The sequence below is a fragment of the Triplophysa rosa genome, linkage group LG10 (assembly GCF_024868665.1).
Source record: "Triplophysa rosa linkage group LG10, Trosa_1v2, whole genome shotgun sequence".
In the NCBI taxonomy this organism is placed as follows: domain Eukaryota; kingdom Metazoa; phylum Chordata; class Actinopteri; order Cypriniformes; family Nemacheilidae; genus Triplophysa; species Triplophysa rosa.
In genome coordinates this window covers 13971450-13988826 of record NC_079899.1, presented here as the reverse complement: position 1 = coordinate 13988826, position 17377 = coordinate 13971450, and the positions used below count along the sequence as shown (strand labels likewise).

The window sequence follows — 17377 nt, the reverse complement described above, 5'->3', positions numbered from 1 at the left end:
TAATCTTTAGACAAACTGATGACACTGTGTTTTGATGCACTATGTATCTTAATGATATTTCACAAGTTTCTTTAGTTTTTTCCTCTTTCATTTTGGGTAAAACAGATAGCACGTATTTTTACACAGCCGTCCAATCGCAGTAGAGGAGGGGCGGGACAAACACTACATTGTCCAACCATCATACACAACAATGGAGAAGTTAATATTGCTGGTTACTGAATTTGTATATTCAGAAATATTTTTCAAAATAAGTTACTACACGAAACATCTTACTGTCGTAGATATTCCAAATCACAGCAACCAACGCGTCTCCGGAAAAAACGCGCTCCATAGCGCTCAAGCGCCACCGGCCGGCCATTTTCAGAAGAGCACCAGACATTATTTCACTTGGCTACAAATGTTTTGGTGGACACATGTTAATTCATTAATTTATTGTTAGGCATATTGTTATTTATGTTATATATACCCGAGAATGGAATCCAGAGGATTCCATAGCATTCCTAGATATGTAATTTGCGTAGCCGTAATTCATAGGCGGGGATTATGCTAATTATGAATGAGCGTGCATGTACGCGTTATTTACAAATGATTGGAATTCATTAACACACACACGTTTTACTATCAAATCTGACGTTTACGAAGTATTTTTGAAACTGGAGGAATGTTTTCGGGTAGGTCAGTTTTACATTCAAATTACTCATTTATTTACGAATGTTTCATGAATGAGGCCCAATGAGAGAATATTTACTCAAATTAATTTACCCACATCAAGCAATTTCACCACCTCAGTCAAAAAGCAGGTATGGAAGGCAAATACTGCTGAATTTAAATACATACATTAAATGAGGAAAATGAAAACCAGATTAACAATTTCATTAAACATAACTGCGTGCGCAATATGTGCTAAAATGAAAAATAAAATGAAATCATTTTTACACTGAATGTGCGTTGTCTCTGTCAAATTGAAAAAGAAAATGCCTCGAGCAGTCTTGCCTCAAGATTTTAGTGAAAATGAAATGTCAAATCACCAATTACATTTTCTTTTTCAATTTGACAGTGTAAAAATGAAAATAAAATCATTTCATTTCATATTTCATTTTGGCACATATTGTGCGCGCAGTTATTTATAATGAAATTGTTAATCTGGTTTTCATTATCCTCATTTAATTTATTTATTTAAATTTGGCAGGATTTACAAGTACCTTCCATAAGAAGGCACTTGTGAAGTGTTTGAAAAGTTGTGTAAAGGTGGGAAGTGTTTCTGTTAAATATCTGAGTCATAGATGTTGGTATTATATAATGATAGGTGGGGCCCTACAATTGTTCCTTGATTTCTGTGGAGGCTCAGTCTCATAGAGGTCCTCAGCTAGAACAGCGTATATAGAGGGAGTGGTTCCATTAACAGAGTCGCCAACCTTCCCCCTAATAATTCCCATGGACAAAGAGCAATACATATTATCAGACACTAATTCAAAATGTATTTGACATTCATGACATCATTACAACATTATCACTGTTTGGTATATAATGTAAAGCCAATCAGACAGCGGTACCTTAATGATGGTGGCACCAAATCTGAAGGGAGCGCCAAAGGCAACGGCTGTCCCATTTTAGCCATGTCTACCAGATGCATAGCCAAAATTAACTCGTCAGCTTTCAGTTTACCGTCCTTATCAACATCAGCCAGATTCCTGACGAAAGCACACAAAAAATTGGCAATCAGCAAAAGTGATGTATGCATTTTTGACTTCTTTTTGTCTTACATCGCTATATGCACACATAAAGTGCATAGTTTTCTGAAAACTAAATATTTTTTTAATCCCTGTGAGTGAAATGTATTTTCATAACATGCTTCGTTCAAATATTCGGGGAGGGCAAATTCTTACCATATGGTAGCCAGCTGGGTCTGAGTAAGCAGTGTTGTAGCCATTGCATTTCTCACTTGAGGGCCTGCGGAGGTAAAAACAGAAATTAAAAGAAAAATATGGATCCCAAATTAGCATATTCATGAGCACATTCCTCCTTATAATGTTCTTAATTAAAAAAATTCCACCTGCACATCAGCTGTGTTTTGGAAACCTTATTTTTAACAACCAGCCAGGTGATACCTTTGCTGTGCTAACATAACTGGTCTGACTGGAGCTGGCTGATATTTCTAATGTCACTGACAGCGATCTGCTCAAAATATCGTCTTATAGAAACTGTTCACACACAAAGGGGAACCTTCTTAAATTATGTCTTGCTAACACTCAAGGTATAGGCAGGTGTAGACTTGAATTTGATTAAACACCAAGATGACGAAAACAATAAACACAGGATTTTTTAAATCCTTATCCGCAGGGACCGTTTAGAGAAACCACACAAATCTAGCAATAGTTAAAGCTTTTGGAAGATTTTAATGACACAGTTTTGACACAATTAAAGTGATAGTTTATCCCAAAATGAAAATTATGTCATCATGTACTCACCCTCTCGTCATTTCAAATCTGTATGACTTTCTTTATTCTGCAGAACAAAAAAGATGATATTTTGAAGAATGCTGGTAACAGAACAACGGCGGTACCCATTGACTTGCATTGATTTTGTGTCCATAAAATAGAAGTGAATGGGTACCGCCGTTGTTCGATTACAACATTCTTCAAAATATCTTCATTGTGTTCTACAGAAGAAAGTCATACAGGTTTGAAATGAATGGCAAGAGGGTGCGTAAATGATGGCAGAATTTTTATTTTTGGTGAACTAGCCCTTTAAGAATAACTATTTTTATCAGCGCGTTGTTGGTTTATTTCCACAATAATTCTAAGTACCTGTTAGATAACCGGTCATTTGCTTGTCCAGGCCATTGAACAGCTGCCTGTACTTGAGCCGTGATGCCTGTGGGACGGCCCAATCAGAGGGGCCGGCCTTAGGAGAGTTGCTGGCCAATGATATGGAGGGGGAGGAGTTTGAACTGTAAACAGAGGATCACATGAGTCTGTGAATTTGTGTGTGGACAGCTCTACTGTACAGACAGTGCTGTGTAATGAATAAATGACAGGTTACAAGATGCATAAAGATACAGCACAGTGTTCCTCACCTGCTCGAGCCCAGGTCCAGCAGGGATGGGGTAGTGATGATGGGAGGGGCCGAGAAGCCCAGTGCAGGGGAAGAAAATGAACTTGACAGAGGGAGAGCTATGGAGAAAGACAAACAAACATGTCTATTAAAAACATAGCTGGTGCGGTGTTCAGAATAATGAAATAACATACCACAAGCAAACTAAAGCCATGTTTTAGAACATTTAATAGTAGCTCAACAATCCTACCATTGAGACAAATAAAGAGTTGCCCATTATATCGACACATCCTAAAGGTACGAGCTGACCTAGTCCTGACACAGGAAGACTAAAGCAGAAGAGCTGATTTTAGCAATGACTAAACATATCTGTGTCGCTTCACCTCTAGCACACTCAAAGAGACTATTTATTTCTATCCATATACACAATGACAACACATATATATCTATACCATCTACACCATTATGCTATATATCTATATCTATATACTGTATCTATATCTATATATCTATACCATTATGCTATTTAACACTAATCTAAATCAAGTACTTGAGTTGATCCTCAGAAGAACTAATGCACTGAATCTGTCAAAAAACTAAATAAAAATTATATAAACTGAGGTTTGAAGAAAGGTTCCTTATGTCATATCTATTTAAAGGACCAAATAACTTTGCGCTTAAAGATCCCTGAAAAATTATTTAAGAGTGAATTACTATTTTTAATTTATTCATATTTAATTCTTTTTTAAATATTTGATTTTAAACAGATAGTTTGTGTGGCACATATCACTTTTTTAATAACTGTCAGCCCAAAGAGGGTCAATTGATTGGACACAAATCTGTTTAGTGCAAGATGAGTCGTTCATGTTTTTGGCCCATTTCCCAGGAAGAGAAAGACTACAGTATTAATATTTAATATATATATATATATATCTCCAAAGTGAAATTGGTCAATATCTAGGCATACGCTAGCATATAAATGACCTCTTACACACAAAACCACAAAAAAATGGTTTCATAGGCTCAATAAATGCCCCGAAGATTTGACAGGTGTGTAGATGTTACAACATCTCTTACTTGAGTTGAGAGGGATGGGAGTCGGTTGTAGAATAGCGATAGGCCCGTTTGGCAGAGCTGGAGTGCTGATGGTAGGCATCACCGGAACGGACAGTCCTATGCCCATCATAGGACTCATGACTGGCATGGGGCTCATAGTGGTCAGGGTGGAGGTCATTGGTATAGGCGTCAGAATAGGAACGTTGGGCATCATGGGTACATTTGGCATTGTTCCCATGCCTGCAGAGGCAAAAGGGCAAATTTTATAGATACATCGGGACTGTCGGAGCATCTGAGAAGCCACAAACTGCTTTTTAAACGGTTTCTTCTTATAGTGGGAACAATCGTTTTAATGTAATGCACAATTTTATTTTTACAAATATTAAGTGTGATAAATTTGACAGCCTGCAGACACGTTTGTTTCTCTCTTGTACATTTTGAAGGTCATGGTTATAGCCACCTGCTTCATATTGTGATCAAGCTGTGCACCTGCTGTCCACCTGCATAACCAGGTTTCCTAGCAAGTGAGGAAGAAGCTTAAAAAGAACATTGTCAAGATTTCGTGAACCAAGGGCCATTTCATCCTTACATCACCCTTTTCCATCCTCTCGGACCTACTGAATTCAAATCAGGCGCTTTTGGTCCTTAATAAGTCTGTTTAATCTCTACACACAAGTTTTCACAGCTTTATCTTTTGCCAGGAAAAAAGTAAGCTTTTTCACTTTGATATCCAACAGCACGCCTTAGCCAAGCACCAGTAACAATTACATCAACACTAATCTGTAATTAGAAACGGTCATCTGTACACAGCTGATTATTGTGTCACAACGCGACAGCGATCCTGCGTAATAATACCGAATGCCATATCAGATCACGACTCTACTGGTTATTGTGTAAGCTGGCAGCGTACCAAGAGGTGTTACTGGCATGGCTGGAGCTGGCACAGGGGGTTGCTTCATGATGATGGGCAGAGCTGTTGGAAGATTCTGTCCCTGCAGTTTCATCTTGATCAACTTCATGGCTATAGAAAACTCCAGCCGGTCCATCTTACCATCTTTATTCATATCAGCCAGGGACCTACCACACAAAACACAGGCAACTATTAGAGCAACTATTTGATGAAAGAAGACTTTCATCAGGGTTCCAGTTTTGTTTTGAACAAATACTGCTCGATCAGTAATGACTGCTTACCAGATCTCAGCTAGCACAGGCTGAGGAAGCCCAGACTGAATGAAGAAGCTTCGTGCCTTCTCACCTACAAACACAAAAAAATGGTAAAGCCAGATAACAGAAAATTCCTTAAGACATTGTGGGAAAACTTTTTTAAAGTAGTCCACAAATGGAAAGTAGCCAACCACATGATTTTTGATCTTTAAAGGGATAGTTCGCCCAAAAATAAAAATTCTGTCATTATTTACTCAACCTCTTGTCACTTCAAACCAGTATGGTTTTCTTTCATCCGCAGAACACAAAAGAAGATATTTTGAAGAAAGTTGGTAACCGAACAGCGATGGTGCCCATTCACTTCTATTAAGTCAATGCAAGTGAATGGTTAACGACACTGTTCGGTTTTACAACATTCTTCAAAATATCTTCTTTTGCGTTCTGTAAAAGAAAGTCATACAGGTTTGAAATGGCATGACAGAATTTTCATTTTTGAGTGAACTATTTAAAGACTTTTACCACTCTTCCTCTACTTGTCAAAAGTTGGCCTCTAGTCATTCTTTATTAATTTCCACATTTTGAAATAAAATAAAAGTAAAACCATCAAAACACACCATTTTATTTTTTAAATAAAAGTAAAGCCATTGCATCTACGAATTAGTGTTGTCAAAAATATCGATATTTCGATAAGTATCGATACTGAAGAATCTGAAACGGTTCCAATACCCATGTCCCACGTATCGATATCAGCTGCGCGTTCCCGCTCTCTTTCTCTTTCCCGGCAGGAGTTAACACACACTGCACGTGAACGCATAACAACAGAGCCCCGCCTCCGCTCACAGACTTGACTCGTTTGTGGCAGTTAAATCGTGTTTACGTTAGAAAAGATGGCCTCAGTCTCGTTACGCTTCCCGTGTTTACCATAGCGATCCATGTATGTGCGCTGACCAATCATTTATCCACTCGTTTCATTCCCTGGTTATATGTTGTTTATGTTAGTACAGAGTCTCCGCAACAGTTCTCATGTTTAATGCACGCGTTTCTGTCTTTATGTGCGCTCATCAATGATTTCATCCACTGGTCTCGTTCGCTCCGGTTAATTTGATGTTTGAAATAATGCTGGTGCGAGTAAAGTCTCCGCAACAGTTCTCGCGTGTGATACACGTTTGCACTTCCGTGTTTACCATAGCGCTCTATGTGTGTGCGCTGTTCAATGATTTCATCCACTCGTCTCATTCGCTCCGGTTAAATGTTGTTAATGTTAGAAAGATGTCCAGTGCGGAGTCTCTGCAACAGTTCTTGCGTTTAAGTTTGCGTTTCTGTCTATATGTGCGCTGATCAATGATTACAGTATGGGCCTATGTGAATAAAAGCCAATTTAGCCAAATAAAAATGTAGGCTATTAACTAACATTAACGAACAATGAATGAGCAATACATTTGTTCAAGTATTTATTAATCTCTTTTAAATGTTAGTTAAAAAATACAACTATTCATGTAAGATCCCCTGTTGAAAAATCCAGTATATGCTGGGTAAGGTATGTTTTGATCGATGCTGGTTTGATCTTAAATCAGCATATGACCATCTTAAATCAGCATATGACCATCTTAAACCAGCACATGAACAGTTTAAACCAAAGAAATGTATACAGGTTTGGAACAATCCGAGGGTGAGTACATGATGACAGAATTTTCATTTTTGGGTGAACTATCACTTTAAATGGAGAAAACATTCCTTCGTGTCCAGCTTTAACCATTTCTACACAGCAAGTAAATGGACTGAAAGCATTTACCAGAAAATAATTTAAACACCAACATGAGATCTCTGATACATACCCGTCACAAAGCCCTGCACTGGAGAGAGGGTGTCAAACTTCTGATCATGTTTGTCCCTCTCCTCTGGAGTTATAGCCCAAATACTTCGAACACCTTATGATAAACAGAGAGATGGAGAAGGAAGGTGACCAATAATTAGGATAAAAGATGAAGTATTAAACGTAGCTAATCACATGCGCTGCCCTAGATGCACTGTTATTCGCTTTGTATTCTGCACGCTACATCAATGCCACCCATTGACCAAAGGTATTAGGCTAAAACATGTTCATGGGGGCAGATGGCAAATTATTCTTATCGGTGCAATGCAGGAATAAAATTAAAAATACGTAAATCATGATCAACAACCGAACAAACTTTCAATAAACAAACAACACATATTCAGAACATGTACTGCATAGTCTCTTAAAATATTTGCAGCTGGGATGGTTTGCTTTTACCATTAAAAAGCAAGCCTTTGTATTTTGGATCTTATTTCTCAATGTATAAAGTTAATGCCTGTTATTAGTTTTAAATGGTGACGTGTCTGTGGGACAGATTGTCTGCTGACAGGCAGAAATAGCTGCTGGTATGTGAGCATGCTGCAGTGTGTGAGGGACCAGCGCAGCTCGTGCTATATCGATGCGCACACACACACACACACACGCGCGCGCACGCACGCACGCGCACACTGTACAAACAAGAACGGCAGATGATGAATAGGAAAGATTCATGCTGTAGTGACATTACAGGGCTAAAGGTTCTCTGTGTGCACACATATTCTATTGGTCAGAGCACGTGGGGAAACACACACACACAGAAATATAAAGCAGAGCTCTTACCATTCATGGCTGCAGGTGGCAGGGATATGAGGAGAGCGGTCCTGATCTCCTCGCCTCAGCTGGCTAGTCCAGTCATCTGCACCACACACACACACAAAAAGGAGAAATGTCCACCCATTAATAATGCAGGCAGGGGAGTGCAGAGCTGTTGCTATCTCCATCCTGCACTCTCAAAGAGAGAGAGGGGGGAGTGAGAGAGAGAGAGAGAGAGAGAGAGAGAGCATCCAAACTAAAGACATTCAAATGCTTTTAGCTGAATAATAATATGTAATATCTTGTATAAACAATGATGCTTTTATTACACGTTTTCTGACTGACTGCATCTTGCAATACTATGAAAAAATTAAGAAAATATAAATAAAGATATAGTTAACCTATGAAAAAGGCACGACATTGTTATATTGTTATGTATTGTACAGCTATGGTGTTTTTTAAACTATGTCTATTTTAACCATAGGTTAAGCTACCAACATCTGACCTACAATTTTTTATTTTAAAATTTTAAATGTTTCAGTGACAGACTTATTTACCTTTTATGCATTTTCCTAGCCTACTGAAGATTTAATAGATGTCTTTACTGTTAGTAAACATTGTGACGCATTTTTGTGGGCGGAGGTGGAGGCAGAAAGATCCCCCTGACCGTATTACTATTGCTAGGTACCACGTTTTGTTTGCTTGCTTTTGGCAATGGCTAGAAAAAAATCAGATTAAATTTGAACATGTAAGGTCACTCACTGTCTAGGACGCGACTGTTTTTGAAAAAGTTAACTTTAACACAAGGAACCTGGCCGACCTGTACGTGTTCACTCAATGGATCCAGGTACGACCGGACAGGATTACCTCCAGTTAAATGGCCTGACATCTACACCTACCAGACAGAGAAACCAAGCGTGTATAGTAAAGATAAACGGAGAGCGAATACATCTATAGATGTCTGCGTGTACTAACAGTGGCAAACGTTAGCAAATGCATTTAGTTGAACACAAACTTGACACATAACATGAGCCTTCTCACTGTTCCCTCGCCCTAATGCACTTGTGACAACTAAAGAAAAAAAGATGACAAACAGTTTCCTTTATGTTTAGTTTCTGGCCAATAGTGAAATGCTAGTTGTATAACTAACAAAGTTAGCTAGCATACTAGGGGTGTAACGATACACTCAGCTCACGGTACATATCTCGATGCTGGGTTCACGATACGATACACATCTCGATATTTTGAACAAAATTAAAAAATGAAACTGAAATTCAAATAACATTTATTTTCAAAATATTAACAATTTCAGTAACTTTTTTTGTTGCACATACAACTTAATAAAGAATTTTAACATTTTAAGGCTTAACTGAACCTGCTGTATACTGCAGGTTTGTCACTGAGTGACAGCACATTTTGATTTAGGTTTAGTCATAGTCTTTTGACTAAAATACAATTAAATTTTAGTCATATTTTAGTCATCCCCATCATTTTAGTTTTAGTCGACAAAATCTACATTATATTTATTCTACTAAAATCTATCTGGTTTAACTAATTTAAATGGTGTAATTAAATGTTCCATACAAAGATTTAACTGTTTTGACATAATTTACTTTACCTTGGAATTAAATTAAACCTGGTCATTACCTTTATTTTTCAGAAAAGCTCAGTAACTACTGGATATGCATTGTTACAACACAGAGAATATTAGAACGACATGTAGCAGTTCATACAGTCCCATTTTGACTCATTTGACTCGTTTGTTCAGTGAAGGGCGTGTTCATTCAGCACATTCAACCAATGAAACGCTCTGACAGAGCGCACACTCAAACGCTATTGGCTCATGTCTCTTTGAAGCTGCGCTGTCTTTGCTTGAGACAGTAATGAATGAGAAATATCTTTCAAAAAGACATATTACATAAACTGCATTACATTTCTTCAATCATGCAAATCACGTACTTGGTTCGTTTTTTAGCATGTCATTCAATCTTTTAATCTACAGTACGATTCACTTCATCGCTTCTCTGATCGGAACAGCGCTGGTTTCTTTTGGCTGGCTTTATGTTGCATATCACGTTATGCAGCAGCTCACGTTAGCAGATAAATTAACATTGGCATATAAAAACGTTTCTACTGCCTTTGTAATGAGTTTCGGGGTGACTCGCCAGCAGTCACGCTTCAAGTTTGCTGTGTTTTACCGGCGATTGTGAGGGAAAATAAGATGCTTTGTAAATCACGTGTCTTGTGCTTCCCCTTCTCCCAGAGACTTCTCTCTCTACCGTATATGTGAGATAAGCACACGTGACGCGCTGGCGCAGTGTAGGTAGCGTCTTGACCGCTGAACGAATACAATTAAACATCATATCGTAAAATATCCCCATCTCTCTTCAATGTGCATTGTGACATTTTTGCAAAAAGTAAAGTGTCGGAACAAAAGATGCATTCTATCTAAAAGCGAATGCTCACCCAGACCTGCCTGAAACGCCTCGTGTAACCACACCCCCACAAATCTACGTCAGTTCGTGGTATGATTTGACTAAGACCGCCCAAATGTTTACTAGCAAAAACTAGTCTGACAAAACATAACATGTTGCTAATAGCAGCCTGGCACTCGACAGTAGAAGTTGATTCATTGCTTTCCGTGCCCGGTGACGTTACTTTCTCCAGAAGTTTAACCGTGCTGTACTGCCATTTCAGGTTGTTTTCGCGGGAGAGAGGGTTTTGCTTACCTCCACATGACCGACAACGCACAACAATGTTCTTGCCTTTGACAGAAATAAACTCAAAATAATGATTGTATTTCCAGCTACAGAACGCATACGTTTCTCTCTCCATGCTCTCCATGCGCCAAAGATTGTCATGTAATAGGGATATTTATGGGTCTGTAATACTTACAATTGGAGCATTAAGGCTAACATCGATCACGAGAGGCATCTCAGCCAATCATATTCGGTGTCTAGTCTCCTTGCCTGCGTTCCGCGCAGTGATAGCATTGGCCGTTACGAGTTTTTATCTTAAGGTGGCAGGCTTTCCATGGAGTGGCTTTGTTAGTACTTTCCACGCAGGCGCGTTTCAGTTTGATGACATCGCGGGTGCGACAGGCAGGCATCCAGACTTTGAAAAAGCTATTTCGCTTTTTACAATTTAAATGATAAAACGATCAACGATGTAATGCAGCTGTAACGTATAGTAACCTGGGCTTGGAACTATAATCTAATTACTATTTTAGGAATTATAAAGCGTTAAATTACTCCGTTACCAAAAAAGTAATCAAACTACAGTAACGCGTTACTGCCCAACACTGGTGCAGAGCACTGGATATTAAGTCACTGATATGCGACAAATACAAGGGAGACAAGGGACGGGCCATTCTTTAAATAGGAATTTCTCTGGATTTGCACATTCTTGGGAACATTTGGTATAATGTAAGTACACAACTGCATGAAATATATCACACTGCGCAAGTGATTTTTGGATATTTCATAACTTCCATATTATGGCTTTAAGTAAACGAAAATGAGGCAGTAATATTATTTTTAGCTGTCAGTCAGTTTACTGTTTGGTATATAGGTTTGTGACAGATTATAAAACATAACGTCTTGTATCTACATATAGCATTTATGATATTAATAGCATGTTAAGAGCATTTCATTGTGAATCATGTTTTAATTGGAAAGAATATTTAGAATTAGTTCTAGTATGAATGGCATGGAAAGGCTGTTAGTAACTTTGTAAGTACTCCTGCTCATGACATATTTATTTCAGTTGTAACATTTTGTTGTCAGTAGTTTTTTTAAATATTAAAATAGACCACAGGGACTTCTCTTCAGCACCAGAGCCTACAACACATTTTCTCAGTTACCAGACCTTCAATGTTTCATACAGAATGTGGCTATCAGAATATAAAGTAAATGGCCTGATAAAACATTAGATTGATTGATTTAACATTATTTATTAAAAAAAGTATTGAAATATATACAAAAAAATATAGAGACCACAGCCCCCCCCCAAAGCCGTACACCTAGGGGAAACACTGGACCTTGATGTTCCAAATATGGTAAGAGATGTTACATTTCCGTCACACGCATGCAGTATTCGACCAATCACTACGCACTGGTTAACTTGCCAATCATAGCACACCTCGCTTTTCAGAGAGATGAGCTATGTAAAAAATCTGCATGTTTCAGAGAGGCGGGTCGAAGAGGAGATACAAGCATGCATGGTATGTGGAAAATACAGCGTTTTTGAACCTTAAATAGTGTATACACATTGCATTACATCTAAACAATCGATAATATTCGTTTTAACCATGTCACATGAACCCTTTAAGTGTTATGAAACACGAGCATTTTTGATGATCGTTTCTGTTCAGTCCGCTCTTTTAATGTGTTTAAAGGGGGTTCAAAGACATTGATTGTAGGCTGACACGCTGTTCCACCACTATATATTTTATGGTATGTTATGTTTATGTAAAAGTGTATAGGAACAACTCTTTGCATTTAAGTTTTGATTTTAATCAACCTGTTGGCTACCAAGCTCTCTACACAGAGAAACATTTCCTTGAGCTGAAATCCAAATACGCACAGAACACAAAAAATATACAAGAAACATACGTTTTTCTCGGGAGAAAACTATACAGTGTTGTTATGGACAACAGTTGTTCACAAATATCTAACCAGTGATGTCACACTTGACTAACCAGAATCAAGCACTTTTCAGAGACACGTAATACAGGCCCTCTGGTAGCAAATAAAACCCAGAACGTAATCGAAACACAGAGTTGCTGACAGGAAGTGATGTAACAGCATTGTTGCAGGGCTGTGACAGCAGGTCTATGGAAGAGAATGCAGTCAGACGGGACAACCTTCCAAAATACTGCCTCGATAGGGGATGCTTGTCGTGTCTGATCACCATTTCTCACTCTTTAACACACTGGTAGTACTCACTATTTGTGGGTGAAAGTTACAAGACTTCAACAGTGAACACTTTTTTTTCATTTTTTGTTTTCATGACAAATTTTTGTGGTTGAGACGAATAAACATAAAAAAGAAGCTCAAATAAATACTGGTGCCATAAGCAAACATTGGCACTGCATAGTTTTTGCAATTTGAGGTTTTCACAGAACTGCCATTCTACTTTTATCCACTTTAAACCTGTGACACAAGGGCTGCAAAGACAGACCATGAGGTCATATCTGGGCTTGTCCCACCACCTCCTGCCTCCACCCTGTGTGTGATTTAACTACCACAAAAGAACGAAGGAAGTGGGAGGAAAGCAAAAACGAAACAGGATGTAGAAAGGTCATAAACAATATTGTACGAATGCTTTGGACCCATGACTGTGCAAGTTGAGAGGATATTTAAGCCACACTCACTGAGACCAACAAAACCTGTCTGTGTCAAACCTCTGCCACTGAATTCTCACTTCTGTGAAAATGAAAGCATTGATTGTAGAAGAATGTGTAGTCCTTTGATGAATAAAAAACATAAGTCCAAAAATGCTTGAGATCCCTTTATGCTTTCCATATTATGCATTTTTATTTCTTTTCCGTTTTTTATTTAGGCCTACCAAAATGATTAATTTATGATGTAAACCAAAAAAGACTTGTCGTTCCCAGGGAAAAGGTCCTCTTAGGCTTTATCTGCAGAAGGCCATGCAGGTCACGTCACTGAAGCCTGAACAAACAGTCAGACAGCTGTCAAGACATCCTACACACACTGTTCATAAACAACACAGAAATACAACATCGCCAAGCTTTACATAATAATGTATTGAAAGGGATCTTTTACTGAATGCAGTAATTATTTAACTTTATCATGTTGTTTCCATATAACTGGGTCAGAGGGCTCAAACAAGTACTGTTACAACAAGCACTCTCAAAACAAGGCTGGCAGGATAAATCATTTCTGGCCTGTATTGTTTTGACGAATTTCCGAAAATTGTAAAGGTCAGGCTATGATAAAATGCATCTGATGTTAAACAACACTACACTACAAAAACTGAATCTGGTAGATGAGAAATAAACACAGAAGCACAAACAACCAGTACATGCCTCTATTGACAACTAACCTGAAGAACGAAAGACAAAATAAGGTATAATGTAGGGCCGCACGACAATTTATCGTGATACCACTAAATCCTATTGTAATCGAGCTGGCTGCGATATGCAATGTGTCGATTTTTTTTAATGCGTAGCTTGTCTGTGAAGCATGTCTCTGGGATCAGTAGGAAATGCTGCTCGATCTAAAAGCAGTTTGAGTCGCTTATAATGTGCATTTGAAAAAGCAACACCCGTCAAACATGATCATTATAAATATATTTTATTATAATAAAAATACCTGATGAGGCTTGAGTAACAGTGATTAAAAGATGTCCATAGGCATTTCCTAGATTCTAGACCGTGTTATGGTCTTCTTCTGCAGTGCGTATTTGGCGTTTCCGCACGAGAGCGCCCTCTGGCTTTCGGATGCAGCAGCATTTTCCCGTACGTCACTGAAAAGCTGTGCATAAATCACGTGATATTTATCGTCGGTTTATCGTGACAGCCCTAGTATAATGGTTGTTCTTGTTTCACTTTCACCCAAAAATCAAAATTCTGTCATTTACTCACCCTTTAGTTGTTCCAAAACTGTATAAATGTCTTTGTTTTCATGAAACACAAGATATTTGTAAGAATGCTGGTAAACAAACAGTGCTTGGCCACCATTGACAACCGCAGTAGAACACAATTACAATGTGAGTGAAAAGTGCCCCAGAACTGTTTGCTTTCCTACATTCTTAAAATATCTTCTTTTGTGTTCAACAGAACAAAGAAATTTATGAAGCAATTATCCAAATATGGTAGTCAATGGTGGCCAAAAACTGTTTGGTTACAAGCATTCTTCCAAATATCTTCCTCTGTGTTCATCAGAACAAAGAAATGTATACAGTTCTGGAACAACTTGAGGATGAGTAAATGAAGACAGAATTTTGATTTGTGGGTGAACTGTACCTTTAAACATTTGTTAGGAAGTCCACTCCACACATACAGTTCCCCCCGTTCCTGTGGCTCAATTGATATAGCACATAGCTCGTGGGTTTGATTCTCAGGGATCACACAAACCAAGAACAACAATATGTATAGATCACTGTTGCTTTAAATAAAAGCATCCGTCAAATGACAAATGTAAATATATATCTATATACGAATGCGTCAGGTGCACTCATATCAACCGACTCAACATTATCTATGGCATTGAGAGGCTGACAAAAGAAAACCACTTCAAAGGTTTAAAACACTGACCTCACTCATGGATATTAGCCAGAGACATTCAGTAATGCCCAAAACTGATGCACACGCCTATGGTGCCCAACAACGCGGTCTAAGAAGGCAGCACACTACGGGGTCTGTTAGATCACGCTCCGTGTCCCATTGTTATAACAATTATGAATCATTGCAGTATTAAATAAACGAACATAAAAGCGAACAAAACTCATGTTTACGCTGCTTTTAACGCTTCATTTCTGTAACGTAGGTGAAACCCTGACAGACGAGTTTGTCAGGTTTGCGTTAAGAAAGTATGCTTAAAGGCTATTTTAAACAGCACTTAAACGAAAAATGAGAATTATGTTTAAAATCGAGTTCATAACGAAGTTCATAATCACATGTAATGCGAAGCTTTAAAAGACTTTGAAGTGTGAAACTGGACACTTTCCAACACCGACACCACAAAAAGTTAAAAACTGAGAGATACAAAAAAAAATCTCGAATCTCAAAGCCGAATATAAATGCATTGTTAAAGCACATAAAATTAAATGATACGACATTCAAGTAGTAATACATGAGGTACTCACATTACACAACAGTGGCATTATAGACTTTGCGAAATCTTCTGGAGAGAAAAAATATCCTTTTTCATTGTCGTCTGAAATAAAGTAACCGTAAACGGGTTTCGGGGTTTCTGTAAGGAATCTGAGCAGTGTTTAACTGAGAATATTTGACAACCTGTTGCTGTACAGCGCTGTCACACAAACAACATGGCCGACGACTGGGAGGTGAGAGAGTGCTGAGCCCAGACCAGCCTTTAGAGCCGGTGGGAGGGGCTGAGTGGCTTTCAATGCAATTCTGTTGTCTGCTGCCCCCTCTTGGCTTAAAAAACACATTACATCGAATAAATCCGCATTGTGTGGGTGCAATGGGTGCATACTCAACTCAACTCAACTTTATTTATATAGCGCTTTTACAATTTTCATTGTTACAAAGCAGCAGAGGTGGACGAAGTACACAACTTCCATACTTGAGTGAAAGTACAGATACTCCTGGTCAAATATTACTCCACTACAAGTAAAAGTTGTAAAGACAGATTCTTACTTAAGTAAAAGTACAGAAGTACGTGCTTTTAAAAGTACTCAAGTATTAAAAGTAAATTTCCTTTATGTCAGTTGTGCATTGTTTTATTGTCGTATACCTTATGCCCCTGAAGCAACCTACTGAATACACAGAGTAGCTCACAGTATCAGTTGTATTAACACTTACATTTAGTCATTTAGCAGACGCTTTTATCCAAAGCGACTTACAGATGATGGAAACAATGGAAGCAATTGGAACAACATAAGGACAACAAAAAGCATAAGTGCAACAAAAGAAAATTGGTCTCACATAGCCTATCACAGTGTACAGAGCTAAGTATTAAAGGAGTAGTTCACTTCAAAATTTGCCCCCATTGACCTTCCATAGTCATTTTTATTCCTACTATGGAAAGTCAGTGGGGGCAAATTTTGCAGTGAGCAACTCCTTTAGAGCTTTATATGTTTAGCACATATATGTTTAGTTTAGATATAATCCATTTAGCCTAATTATCCTCATTAGCCCCCTAGACCTATATGTATTTATGAGCAGTGTTCTTTTATTTTGTATATTCCCTTTACCAGTTTTAGCAGCAATTTACCAGTAAGTAGTAAGGTTCTTGTAAATAGTCAAGTGTAGAAGCCATGTGTTTGTTGGATTTATTACCATTTGTATTTCCATAATTTAACTACAAACATAAACTATAGCTAGTATAATGAAACTATTTTTAGTTGCTGTGGTTTTACTAAAGATTATTAATTGGAGTATGGTTCCTATATTTAGAAAATGGTAAATTTGTGGATACTGTGGTTTTACTGCAAATACCATCCCAGCTGAAAAAAACAATGAATTTTTGAATTAGAATGAGATTTTTTAATTAAATTTCTCTTTGTAGTGTGTTTGGGGTTTTATTCCAATAGGATTTACCATCCCACCAATAGAATCCATCACATACAAGTAGACAACAAGTATCCATAGTACAATTCCCATTATAACCATTAAATCCATTACATTTTATGGGTTCTATTGTTTTTATTTCAACAGGAATACTTCAACTATAGTTACTTCAGTAAAAACATCATTCATTCTCCAAATCGCTTTAAATGATACAGCAGCAGATCAGAAGTTAACACGCACGCGCAGCTCAAGCA

At 38.0% G+C, this 17377-nt stretch overlaps 1 protein-coding gene across 2 annotated transcripts in view; it reads right to left on the bottom strand.

The window, feature by feature from the left end:
- The window catches only part of itsn2b (intersectin 2b), a 36218-nt gene extending 20296 nt beyond the window's left edge, over positions 1–15922 (bottom strand). For both annotated transcript variants that reach the window (XM_057343131.1, XM_057343132.1), the window contains exons 1-11: positions 15734–15922; positions 7928–8003; positions 7110–7202; positions 5302–5365; positions 5021–5187; positions 4132–4350; positions 3077–3173; positions 2808–2950; positions 1887–1950; positions 1554–1691; positions 1319–1422 (exon numbers count right to left, since the gene is read on the bottom strand). In XM_057343131.1, the coding sequence (XP_057199114.1) occupies positions 1319–1422; positions 1554–1691; positions 1887–1950; positions 2808–2950; positions 3077–3173; positions 4132–4350; positions 5021–5187; positions 5302–5365; positions 7110–7202; positions 7928–7934 (1096 nt within the window). In that variant the 5' untranslated portion in view covers positions 7935–8003; positions 15734–15922. The remainder of the gene's footprint in view (positions 1–1318; positions 1423–1553; positions 1692–1886; positions 1951–2807; positions 2951–3076; positions 3174–4131; positions 4351–5020; positions 5188–5301; positions 5366–7109; positions 7203–7927; positions 8004–15733) is intronic.
- Between the last annotated feature and the right edge of the window lie 1455 nt (positions 15923–17377).